A 13277-nucleotide genomic window follows, 5' to 3' on the forward strand; every position below is an offset into this window, starting at 1 on the left:
AGCAGAGGGTGTCATGCCATGTGCCCCGGACTCTCGGGTGGGGTCCCAGGGGTTGTGGGGTTAGGGTGGGATGAAGCCCTCCTCCAGTCCCCAGTGTAACTGAAGCTGCACTATGGGCCCTTACATGATTTGGGATTCACATGAGCTCTTGTTTGAATATCACTGCCCCAAGGCAAGCAGCTGGGTCTGCCCCAGGAGGGGCCTGGGTTCCCCACCCCATCCCTTCCTATGTTGAGGCTGTGGAGGGAGGCCAGCGAGCTCAGGATGGTAACTGCCGGGAGGGAAGGCATCCTGATTCCTGCAGTGTCCCCCGGGCCCCTGCTAGTTGACCGTCTGCTGGAGTCGGGACCAACGGGCTCTGCCTGAGCCTTAGGAACAGCCTCAAGTTTGCCTGTCCCCCATGCTTGTCCTGGCTGAGGGCCACTGACAAGGCTGTCCTTTCTCTCTCCCCACCGATGTGCAGGGCCTGGCCCAGCTCTGCGTGACCATCGAGGAGTGCTGGGACCACGATGCAGAGGCTCGCCTGTCTGCGGGCTGCGTGGAGGAGCGGGTGTCCCTGATCCGGAGGTCGGTCAACGGCACTACCTCGGACTGTCTTGTCTCCCTGGTGACCTCCGTCACCAATGTGGACCTGCCCCCTAAGGAGTCGAGCATCTAAGCCCAGGACACGAATGGATTTGAAGAGGAAAGGAAAAAATGTTGTGTTTTGTTTTGGAAATCCCATAACACCAACAAACACATAAAATGCAGCTGCTATTTTACCTTGACTTTTTATTATTATTATAATTATTATAATTATTATTATTAATATTATTTTTTGGATTGGATCAGTTTTTACCAGCACATTGCTCTACTGTATCGCAAACAGCGGACACGTCAGCAGGCGTTGAGGTGCTGAGCTGTGAATGCAGAACCAGCGCCATGCTGAAGAGCCTCAGCCACCTCCTGTCCTTTGGGGTTCATTTTTCCCGCTTTCTCTTTGTTCGTTGTCTCAGAATCTGTGACACAAAGAAACCCATCTCCTGTCTTAGGAAACTTAATGCTGCAAACTCTACCTAGAGGAACCTTTGAAGACTGTTACATAAGAATACACCTTCCTCAGAGGAGGAATTCCCCCCTGCCCTCGTCCCTTCCCCCCTTTATTGTTTTTTTCCCTTTTTAGACAGTGAGTTTAAGAAACAGCAGATGTGTCTTTCACGGATTAACGGGTGTTGTCCTGACCGAGGAAAAACGGGGATGAGAATGAGGATGGTCTGGACCGGAGTTGGAAGGGGAGGACAGAGCTGGGGATGGGGTTTGGAACAGAGCGACACTGGACTCGGGCACATTCGGAGCAACATCCTTTGGTAGGAGGCTACTTCTCAGGTAACCAGGAATCGAGGGGAAGGACCGTGTGGAGGCCGAGCGTTAACGGCAAGTGCGGGGTTTGGAGAAAGTCTGAAAGCAGGTGTGGCTCTGACCCACCTGTTGGCCCTGACAAGTTTTTTCCCACTGACTTGGGCTTGGGCGTTAGACAAAACGTTTTCTCTGCCCTCATTTTAAGGTTAGGTAAGGGTAGAAATCATCATGTTTTTGTGACTGTATTCTTCATAAGATAATGCTGTAAATATCTGTAACGGAGGAAGAAGTTAAAACACGTTGCTTCCTCCTGGTGCAGTTCAGGGAAATGCCCATAGGGCGCCCTGCCCTGCCAGGGCGAGAGGATTCCCTGGGTGGGGCTGCCGCGGCCTGCCTCTGAAGACCCGAGAGTCCTGCAGCGCTGGCTCTGCCTTGTGTGGTGACATTGCTGTCCCTTTATGTGGCTCGTGCACACGGCTTTCTCCAGACCCCTCAAAGAGGTGCATATTCTAAAAACCGTTTCTCTATTATGCCATAACCTTGCTCTAGTCAGTGAATGTTCCTAATGCTGCTGTTTCAACATTTGAATTTTTTTAATTTATGAAACATGCAAATTTTTTTAAAAAACAAAACACACATCCACATATACACACATGCTTTGCAATGTGGCTTCCGAGGTTTAAATTTTGAAAAGTAAAAGAATTAAAACTTCACGACCACAGACCACCTCAAACCAGAAATACCTCAGAATTTTCTACTTGTGTAAGTTTTATTATATATTTTATTAGTTGTGTTGTCTCGTAGTAAGTATATTTTAATGTAAGTTGGCTTTTATGACAAGAAAGTTTAAAAGAAATAGAGAAAAAGAAAAAAAGTTTGAGTCTTCTAGGGAGTGCTACCATTTTTGTTTGATAACGCCCCCTTGTAAATAATTGTCATCAACTGTAGATTGGCTGTCTGGGCCGTCTGGGCATTCATCACTCTTTGTTTGTGAAGGCGTTTCCCTCTGGTTTCTTGAGACTTTTATTTAAAAACTGGATCTCTTTCATCTTGAGGGTAGGTGAGTTGGTGAGTGATGGGGAGAGGTTGACCTGGGTGAGAAGGGCAGAGGGGTGCCTCCTCTTGACTTACATGGAGGTTCAGCTCTTTCCCCCAACTTGGTTGGTCAGTGTTCAGAATGACAGGTAACCCCACTTTAACTTGGTCAGACTGTGGCCCTTAGACGTGTTTGAGGTAATTTTCTTGAGCAGCAGCGATTGTGGAGGAGGCCGGGAGCGTCTCTGTGAGTCCACACCATGGCTGGGGGCAGTCTGGGATAGAGTGGTGTGTCTGGAGTAGCGAGTTCTCACTGTGCCCTGGAGTCACAGTCTGAGTGCACACACTCCCTGCTTGGCACGCTGTGTGCATCTGGGGCCTGCCACTTGGCTGTGTCCCTTTTTCTCCACGTTTGGGCACAGGGTGCTGTGGGAGGTGAGTGTGTGTGCCTCTCAGAGCTCAGTTTTTGCTTCATGGGTCAAGCTGTGAGCTGGCCAAGGTGGTTACGGGGACAGGTTTTTTTTTGTCTTTTTTTTTTTTTTGGTAAGCTGTGTTGTCTTTTTTTTTTTTTTTTTAAACTATTTTGTGCTGTGGTATTTTTCTTCCCTCGGAATAATTTTTAACAGCAAAACAGGCCTTACAGCAGTTGCTTTTCTTTTCCACTTATTTCTTTAAAAAGCTTTAAAAATATTTATTGAAAAGTGCCATATCTAATTTCTTTAGCTTTCACCTCAGGCAGTGCATCTCTGCTTTTTTGGCATCTGTTTTTCACCCTCAGCAACAAATAAACCACTAACAGATGTAGCTGATTCACCACAGGAATGATGAGATCCCTCATCCTACCCAGTGTGGAACACTAAACCCCTGCCTCTCCATTCGGTTTTAGATTTCCTCTGGGTGATTTTTCTTTCAGCTCCATTCTTGTGAGAACTCATTTTTGGCCTGGCTGTGGAGGGTTGAGCTGCGGCCTTGGTGTGGGACCTGCTGGTCAGCTCGCAGTACCAATAGGGCAGACCTTCCCATTGGCCTACATGTCTTTTATCTGGGTGGGCTCCCTCTTTGCTGACCCTGTGCTCAGCTGCTGTGGTGGCTTTCAGGCCTTGGCATCAGAGTGCAGTGTCTGAAGATGGTTCCTGTGTGGTGTGGCTGGGGAGAGGGGAATCTGGGAGTGCCAGTTCTTTAGGCTTCAGGCTGCCTTTCCCTCTTCCTGTGGTGTAAAATGCACCCATCAGGCAGTATCCCTGACTGCTGTTGATGGCAGAAGAAGGTGGGTGATCTTTTTCCAGGGCATGCCCCTGGGAGCCTGGGTGGCTCTTTTGCCTCAGATAAAGTGTCTGTGTGCTGTCAAGTATTCTTTGGGGGAGCGAACCATTTAGAGCTCTGGTTTATGTTTATTGGGTTATAGGGCCTCTGCCTGTGCTCTTTTCTGCAAAGATTTCATGCGGTGTCCACTTCTGGAGAGCTCAGAGAACTACTCTCCCTCCACCCCAAGCTCTTGTGGAAGACAGGTAGGAGTCTGGCATCATTTTGCCTGCCTGTGGGAGAGGATGCCCCACCTAGTGTAAGAGGGTGCCCAAGTCAGAGGAGGGAAGTGGCCAAGGATCCTTGCTCCTTCCTTTCTAGTGTTCTTCCATCCACACGGGCTCCTGGCTGTGGGGTGGGCTTTGGAAGAGAATGTGTTCTGTTTGAAAACATCCATGATCACCGGGAAGACATCCCAAGCCAGAGAAATACAGGAATGAGCAAGAGAAGGAGGAAACGAGTGGGGACAGAGGCCACTGTGTCACACTGTCCTCAAAGAACTCTTAATGATGGGCCAGGGGAGGCCCTGGTCATAGTCCTTAGGGGCTGGCATCAGCCAGGTTTTCTCCTCGGACCATTGATCCGTCCTAGGAGTCCTTTGACTCAGGACGAGGACTGTAGGTGGGGTGTTCTTAGGAGGCAGGGAGATGTGGCTGTGAAGGGAAGTGGTGAGTATCATTGGCCCATCATTGGCCTTCAGTGTTGAACATGGCTGGCTTGTGCTTCATTGTTCAACGTGGCTCCGTAGGTGTAGGTGCCTGGAGGGATCAGTGCTGCCTGGGGAGGAGTTCCCCGTGTGTGCCAGCTTTCCTCCTCTCTGGACTTGGGCATGTGTGCAGAACAAGAGAGATCTTGTTCAGCTTTGAACATCTTCAAGTGGCTTGAGCCCCCTGCTCACATACTCTCAGCCCCGTTCAGAATCACTCCTCTCCAGGCCGCTGAGCTAGTTCTTCACTTCCCCTAGGGTCCGGGCCAGTCTTCTTGTACTGGCCTGTCATGTCATGCTTTACAAAGCAAAGCAGGTGACCCAGCACTTTTCTGCTCTGTCACCTTTCTCTCCAGTTGCCATGTTCTTGCTCCCTGCTACCCTGACACTCTGCACGGAGTGCTTGAGCTATGTGTGTGGTGTTTCTTTGGTCGCAAGCCCAGCTGCCCGTGTGTGTGTGTGTGTGTGTGTGTGTGTGTGTGTGGCTCAGAAAGCCTGTCATGTGGCCCCGATGCTATGAGCCATGAGGGTAGGGAGGTGGCTGTTCCATCTGGAATGGGAGGATTGGGTGGCCCTCTTGCAAATGGAATTTTGCCTTTTTTAGGATGCAGTGTAAAGTTCCCAGCACATAGTGGTAATACAAGGATTTGGTGGTTTTTAGCACTACAGTAAGCCTATGTATGTAAGTGTTTAGTATTGGTACTAGAAGTCGAACAGACAGATGTTACTCTTGAGAACTTCGCTCAGTAGAGAGTATCTGAATTGGAAAGCATTTCCTTGTAGCTAACTCAGTTTGATTGTCAGTCCCAGCTATTTCAGTAGCCTGTTGGGTTCTCAATGATTCATCTTTCTAGAGATGGCCAGGCTTGGTTCACATGTCAGGGGCTCCCTAGACCACACCTTTCGAAGCAGCACAGTGAATTGACTCATCTACCTTCCCCACCTCCCATCCAGGGTGAGCAGCCAGAAAGGAAAGAGGGCAACATAGCCTTTTCTCCTCATTTGGGTGCCATGAATTTCTTAGTTAATGGCTGTTTATAAAAGCTGAACTAATAAATTAGTAGCTAATAGGTGTGCAACCTAGTAATGACGAATTTAAGTCTTGATCAACAGTAATGTTTTAAGTAAAGAAACAGGCCCAGTAATTCATTTGATGAGCTGTTTATCTTCTCAGTCTAGATTTAATGAATTCAGGGTTATATGCGTAGTTGTTTAAGATTCCTGGTAGTTGATTTGTAACCAGCAATCCACCTATGAATGTATCCCAAACCTTTAGAAGGCTTGGAAAAGTTTCTTAAGATAATGATTTAGTTTTGTAGCAAAAAGAAATTGAAGTTTAAAATGCTCCCCTTGGAAATTAATTCAGTTGACTCAGCTACATTTTAAAAACAGTGGGTCTAAGAGACCCATAAACTCATCAAATAAAAGTCCAAATTATCTAGAGGGATATTTTGAATATTTCTATTTTATACTCATTTGGGGTCCATTGTAAACTTTGATTTGGAAAGATTTTGAATTTAAATGATTTGTCACTATTTAAATTTTACCAAGCTTTTACATTTTTGTGACTGTATCTTCCAGGTGTGAATGAAGCAGGACTTTCTGATTGTGGTACTCCATGTATCCCTGTAGTGCCAAAACCAGTGATACTTTATTTGCTCCTATGGCAGCTTGTAGAGAGAATACAAGTGGTTTTTCCTCATGAATTAAAATGCATAGTCTCTAAATGCCAGTGTGTGGTGATGGGCCTTATGCTGCCCTTCCTCTCCGGGAGTATCTTTGGACTGCCTGGGGTCTATGCAATTCTGAGAACCACTGCAGCCAACCACAGGACCCTAGAGAAGTATACGCTCGGACACGTGTGTATGCAATGGATTATTCAAACGTGGGCTCGCTGGACATCTGTGGGAAAGTGTTACATTTATTTGCAAAGTTTACATTTTTGAGCTCACAGTTATGAAAAGTATGACCCATTATTAGCTAATGCTTTTTAGGCAGGTAAGGATGGGTTTTGTTTTGTTTATGTTTTTGTTTTTGTACACGAATGGATGTGTTCTGTCTTGAGTCCTGGGAATTTCTGCTGTTGGTTGGGCATGGGATCATTCTGTTTCTCCCAATCACGTTTGCATCGGAATGTTGTTAGGTAGCATTGTAAATAAAAGAATAGGTTATATACTAGAGATACGACACTTGAAATTTTACTTTAAAAAATCTATAGCTCTACATATATATTTAGTTATATCACCTGACAGATTCTTCTGCACAGTGTGGAGATTGTTTTATACCACAGATTATTTTTATAAAGTCTAGTGAGTTTGAATGAGAATGATTTTGTAATCAGAGTAATGAGCTTTACCTTTCAGGATAAATGTACACTGGAGTGTGAGTGGTGTGGAGATTTTACCTAGTGCTCATATGGATTCTTGTGATACACTGGCAGATGGAGGCCCGTGTTGGGTCTCATTTGGCCAAAACTCCACTTTGGCTGTGTGGGACAGTGATGCTCCGGCTCCGCTCCCGCAGATCGGGAGGCGAGGGGCTGGGGAGCGGCAGGAAGAGCCTGCGGTGTGTTTTACATTTGTGCTTCCTCCTGAGATTTCTTCTGAACAAAGGGTTCTGAAGTCAGAAATGAGTTTGTGAGTTCCTGCCACAGGATGTAGTCGTCTGAGGGTGTTCGGAGGAACAGAAATTACACGGGAGTGCAGACTGGGGCAGGTTGGGACGATTAAGATTCAGGCTATAAACATCTGAAATAAGAGTTTAGTGATTTGAGGAATCCACAAAACTGAATTATCTAGGACCAAATTTTCCAGTTTTCAGGACAGAATTTCCAGTTGACTATTCAGAAAAGGAGGGTGGTGTGTGGACACAGCGATCAAGTGAAATGGTGAGCTGCCAGGCACATGGTGTCTTCTGTGGTTGGGGCCTCCTGGACATGAGCGTGCTTGGGGCAGCTCCCTGCATTCATCTAGCGAGTCACAACTGGGAGCCCTCTGAGGAAGCTCAGAGCCCTGTACCCGAGGGCATCTTCCAGCTGTCACATAGCCCTTCCTGCTCTTCCTGAAAAGGTCAGCATGACTGCCAGGGGATGGAAGGCGGTCTTCATGTTAGCCTTTTTATTTTGGGGTAGAGAGTGGATGGTTATTTGGGTGAGCCTTTGGATGGGGATACAGGGAAGGTGAATAATGAGCTCATTCTTTGTATCATCATTGTCAGTCCTGACGCCCAGCTGAAGGCCTGTCCCCCGGACCCAGGCTGCTGCGCTCACAAGTACACTGGTTGGGACAGTTTTGTCAGGAGAATCCCTGATGTGTCATTTTAAACCAGCTGTGCTTTTTATTAAAGTCTGGTTCAGAGTGAAGGTTTATACTTTACCCCTTTTATACTTGGAGTAAATTTAGTTTCAGCAGGTCCAGTAGCAGTCCAGGAACTAACCCGTCGTTCCTTTCCCTGCTCCCCGTGAAAGAACATTTCTCTGTTCTCCAGCCATGTGTCTTGGAATGTAATTCTGTTGTGCCTTTGGTTTTGTCACCTGCCTCCCCCCAAAAGCAACTGCTGTAAGCTTTTTTCTACTTGTCTTTTCTAGCCCAAGACCCCACCTTTTTCCTTTTTCCCAGCTGTAATTTCTGGATGCAGTTCTGTGCTCCAGGTATTTGAAGAACCAGTTACCTCAGACCTCATGTTGAACCGTGTCACCATCTGGGTCCTCTCGATACTGCAGGCTTGTAACATACACACGCAGGAACCCTGCCAAGTATGGGCACTTACTTGTTTTAAAGTTAAACTCTTCCCAGGGACTGAAAAGGGGGCTTCTGGCAAGCTCTTCACTGCACTGTGGTGGGATGGGTCTAGATTGTCATCTGAACGGTGCTTCCTGGGTTCCTCTTTGAATCCTGCCATTTTCAGTATTCTCCTGTCTGAATAGGCAAAGTGATTCAATTGGCTGGTCTTGCACACAAATTAGTTTCAAAGATGAGCTCTTTGTAACACATTTCCAGTCATTAAAACTCAAACGTAGAACATTCCTTTAAATGGCAGGATTAAAAAACCCACCATCCACCACTGTGCATTTTGGGAAGATGTCTGTAGCATATGTTGCTGTGAAATTAGGCCTTGCGGGATATGGCTGTTTGTCATTTTGATGTATTTTAAATAAATATATATATATATATATATTTTTAAAGAGCCTTTTTTACCAGTTCAAAAAGTTTAATTAACCAGCAGTCACCACATCTGAATTTTTGTCTCTGGGGCATAGATGGCAGACCAAGATTAAAAGTGGTAACTCAGCCATATGAGCATGGGTTGCCTGCCTGGGCTGTCCTGCTGACCATGGGATGCCAAGGTCAGTGTGTTCCCAGTGGGTTCTGATCAGCCCTCGAGGTGTTTGGTCTCTGCCCTGTTCAGTGGACTGTTGACTTCAGTCCCTGCAAGTGCTTTAGCCCAAGTGGGGTTTTCTCAGAGCACTGCCACAAGCTAAGTGCATGTTTAGCCAAATCATTTCTCCATTAAGGGAAAAATGTGCTCATTCAAATGTTAACCAGCAACGACAGAGATGAGAGTAGAAAAGATTAGGCAACATCGGGGTTTTGATTTGGAAAGTGTCCAAGTCACTGTCAAAGGCCGTCTGAGAGCCAGTGATCATACAGAGATTCTTAGGAGACCTCATCTGGAAGTGTTAAGACCTCCTGTGAGTTGGAGGGATTATTAAAATGCCAGCAGCTTTTCCCCCCCATTTTTTTCTAGAATTCTGTAAAAATGCAAAGAAAATTGAGTGGTACTTAAGAATTGAGGGTGAGGGTTACCGCAGAATAGAAGTATACTTCTCGATTTCAGTTCCATGCCACAAATCCACACAATGCCATTTTTCAACTGTACAAAAGAATCTGCTTATGAATTTGACTTGATATTAGTGGTAGCATCAAAAGGCCAAATTTTTCACCTGTTAATATTTTTCCACATTTGTCCTTGAATATGAGTAACTTTACAGTACTGTAAATTTAACTTACATTGAGTTTGATGTCAATTATTGTGAAAAGAGCTTCTGCATGAGACACACAGTTAAAGAACACAGCAGAATACAAAACTTGCAGGACCAATTTTGGAACCAACAGAAAATGTCACCTCTCATTTGCCATCTTTATGTATCGGTTTTACTAGCTACTTCTAAATTTGTACATTATGTGTAAGGAAAAGAAGGAAACCCCTAAGGCTTGTCTAACTTAGTGGAGAATGTGTGTGTCGGGTTTAGGATGGATAGCGAAGTCTTTCTGAGCTGTGTTATCTAACTTGTATATAACAATTGTAATTAAAAGTCTGGATTCACCTGTTTCTTGCGGTTTAAAACAATGAGTAATTACAAACTCTGGAAATGTGACTAGTATATGACTTAAGGCTGTAGAAGTGAGGAAGCTCTTCAAGTGCTAAAAATAAAGACTTCTAGTTTTTGGCTCAAATTCAGTAAGTACTGTTTGTATACCAGGATATGTGAGATGTAAATGTAATAGGTCACTTTTCACCCTTGTAGCTATAAAATAAAAATTTTGTAGAACAGAAATAGCTTGTACTACTGAATTAACAAAAGTTATACTAAAGTATCATGTTTAAAAAAATACACACACACACATACACACACAGAGTTAAGCTTGTTGCTGTTACCCTGTCTGGATTTGAAAAGTGTGCTGATTTATATATATATATATATATAATCACACACATATATATATTATATACATGCACACATCTAAAATGGCCTAAAGCAGACATCCATGTAATTACAGTTGCAAAATGAAGACATTTTGGAAAGAACATTGTATCATAGTTCATTCATTTGCAGTGGATCTTTGTTCCTTTTTACTGTGGTAATTTTAGATGAGTGTCAAGTTTGAAATTAGATCTGCTAAGTTGGGGTTTTGCTGCTTGAACTCTGCACTGGGTCCTCAAATAAACCGATGTGAATGTAGTTTTTTCCCCCTGTGTGAAGAAGCAGCCACACCCCAACAGAATAGGAGGAAAAATCTAGAGCTATTTCAAGTTTTATCTTTTTGTATATGAAAATAAAATAATAATAATAAAACTATCCTGTTGTCTCTCTTAATCGCATGGCAGGGGATTGAGATTTTTTTTCATGGGAATTAGAAATCAGTACGGTGGTGTTCTCCCACTTATGGGGCTGACTTGAACACCCCTGAGAGTTCCTGCTTGGTACACATGCAGTTGTTAATGGTTGAGTGCCTAGTCTACCATGGTCCTGTGATACTGGAGCTCAGCACAGGTCTTCATTTCTGCCCTTCAGAAGCTCAGGACCTAGTTGGAGACACTGGATTTCTCCTAAATGGACTGTCCTGGAACTTGGGGTAAGTTCCTGCAGGGTAGGGGTATATTTTCCAAATCTCCAAGATTCCTGTATCTCCCTCCCCCACCCCCAGTCCTATACTTTGCAGACAACCCTGAGCAATACTTAAGTGGAGCAGAGAAGCCTGGAAAATAAGTTTTATTCAGGACTACTGCAGAATACAGGCCCTGCCATTTCTAAGCATGGCTCAGTATCAAGGTCACTCATAAAAAAAATATAGTTATGGGGCACCACCCCAGATATGAATCAACAAAGCCAGGTCTCACGTTTTGGAATTCTTGACTTACCTCGCTAGATGAAAACATGGTTCCCTGTTAATTAAATAATGAGTCTGTACTGTCTAGCAAAACCAGAAAGCCCCAGAAATCACCTCAGTGCTTTCTGCAGCAACAGAAGATTTTTTTGGCCTGTGATTAATATTTGCTAAGTGGAGAAACACCAGCTTTAAATCCTTCTGGTGGGGTTAATGCCTTTTTATTCATGCTTTAATATGAGGATTAAACAACCTGTTTGGAACTCTTAGAGAATGATTTTTGATGAAGGGACCCTTTATTTAGGGACCAGTTGTCACAGCTTATGGCCCATTTTGCTCTCTCAGATTTAGACAGTTCACCTTCTATTAGTGAGTGCCCCTAATGATAACCACAGAGAAGCTTTCGAAAGGAAGGCTAACGTTGAAAGAGGATCTTAGAACTAGAAATGCTGGAAGGTTGGACCAGAGAGGTCGTCTGGTCACACTTCAGCAAAAGAATTCCTTCACCAGAAGAACTTGGACACGGAAGCTGATTTCTAAAAACAGGCTTGCTCAAGAGAGCAAGTAGAAGAGGGTTCAGGGGCCATTAAACCTGCCCTCCCACTCCTTCCCTTAAGTCTCAAGTACCCCTGTGGAACTGTGGGTGCCCTGGTTACAGTTTAAAAACTGGTCCAATTCCTTCATTTTAAAGGTGGGCGAACTGGCCCAGAGGGAGGTACCCTACCCTAAGTCAGGCAGCCCTTACTTCCAGTCCTTGATATTTTGGGGCCAAGTGTGGGGTTCACTGTTGTGTCCCAAGTACAGGGTCTGGATGAGGAAAAGTCACCTACCATTTATCTTTCATTCATGTTTAACACAGCACACGGCACTTAGTAGGGCCTTGAGAAATAAGTAGCTCTTAAGTGAATGTATGTATTTAGTAAATTCTGGTAGAAGCTTCTGAGCTAGCTTTGAAACCTACAGATACACCAGTGTTGTCTGGTTGTATTTGTCAGGACTCTTGGTTGCAAATGACAGAAACCGTTAAACAAAATGGGTTTTACTGGAAGGATCCTGGGGCAAAGGGCCAACCAAGCTTTGAGTACAAGCAAGCTATGGCGGGGCTTCGGGAGCCCTGGCAGCTGCACAACAGCCCTTCACTTAGGTCTCAGCGTCTCCTCCACTGTCGCTCAGTGGAAGACCAGATGCATCTGCTCCTTTGTCCACTTAGCAGGAAACAAAGCTACAGATAGTGCCAGAGTTTCATACATCACATCTTTGCCACCTGGAGAGACATCCAGATCCACAATCCCTGGAAAGATTCCCAGCTGACCTAGTTCAACCAATTAGGGTCAGAGGTACACAGGATTATACAGAATAACTTTGTAATAAGTATTCCTGGGTAGGGGGCGTGGACCCATGAAGCTGTCAAAACAACACTGATACTTTAGCTGGTCCTTAGAAAGGGCCTCCTGCTTAAGCCCACGTGGGGTGCTGCAGATTGTGCTGCAAAATGAACAAAACCCATTTATTTTGAGCGGGAGTACCTAAAACATACCCTTACTTTGTCAGCAGATATTCAGCAGTCCGAATTTTATATTCTATCAAGATAAAATAGGACTAATGAAAAATTGCTAACATTTACAGAGCATTTAATGACATGCCCCCGATTCTTCCCTAAATGCTTCATGTGGTAGCCTTTAATCCTCACAAGAACTCTATGGTCTAATCATCTTCATCATCATAACTTTTATTGTTTATAAATATAATATTTATTGTATACTTTTCATATATGATACTATTACCATTATTCCCATCTATAAAAGGGGAAACAGAAGCCCCGAAAGGTGAAGTAACACACCTGCTCTCGGATTCAGGATCCTAAGCCACCATGGAGTACTGGCTCTAAGCCACCATGGAGTACTGGCTTGTCAACACACTTCTTTGGAGGTACACGGCAATTTTTAGAAGTTAGGACTCATATACTGTGACTTCAAAGCCAGGTGTCATGAAGACAGCCAATGTGGCATACGTTTTGGAATCAGACCTGCGTTGTAATGGCGGCTCTGAGGCCTTACTGGAATCATGTGCAAATGGTTTACTCACCTATCAAGTGGGACTAAAGGTACACATCACTGCGCCCTCAAGACGTCATGCCTCCCACCCATCACCGGATTAAGGGGACCAGGGGTGGAGCAGGAGTGGAGTGAGGTGGAGGGAGAGCGTAGGCTTCACCTGGGCCTCCAGTTTTGTCACCAGGGGGCTCCCGAAACCCTCAGCGGGCAGGGTGTGCGCCTGCGCTCTGAACA

The 13277-nt window shown here is 45.0% G+C and overlaps 1 protein-coding gene and 1 long non-coding RNA gene across 6 annotated transcripts in view; one reads left to right on the forward strand and one right to left on the reverse strand.

Moving 5' to 3' along the window:
• Nucleotides 1-6211, forward strand: part of ACVR2B (activin A receptor type 2B) — a 36260-nt gene extending 30049 nt beyond the window's left edge. For 4 of the 5 annotated variants that reach the window (XM_045798224.2, XM_045798223.2, XM_045798221.2 and 1 more), the window contains exon 11: nucleotides 464-6211. In XM_045798224.2, coding sequence (XP_045654180.1) covers nucleotides 464-658 — 195 coding nt within the window. In that variant the 3' untranslated portion in view covers nucleotides 659-6211. The remainder of the gene's footprint in view (nucleotides 1-463) is intronic. The other variant, XM_087870100.1, reaches the window with a different exon arrangement.
• Nucleotides 2925-13249, reverse strand: LOC148108363 (uncharacterized). Its single transcript, XR_015727831.1, has 2 exons — nucleotides 13075-13249; nucleotides 2925-8298 (listed from the first exon to the last, which is right to left on the reverse strand). It is a non-coding gene; the product is annotated as an uncharacterized LOC148108363 (long non-coding RNA).
• Nucleotides 13250-13277: the final 28 nt, after the last annotated feature.

This window comes from Ursus americanus, chromosome 20 (genome assembly GCF_024610735.1).
Source record: "Ursus americanus isolate L20-20 chromosome 20, mUrsAme1.1.p, whole genome shotgun sequence".
NCBI classification, from domain to species: Eukaryota; Metazoa; Chordata; class Mammalia; order Carnivora; family Ursidae; genus Ursus; species Ursus americanus.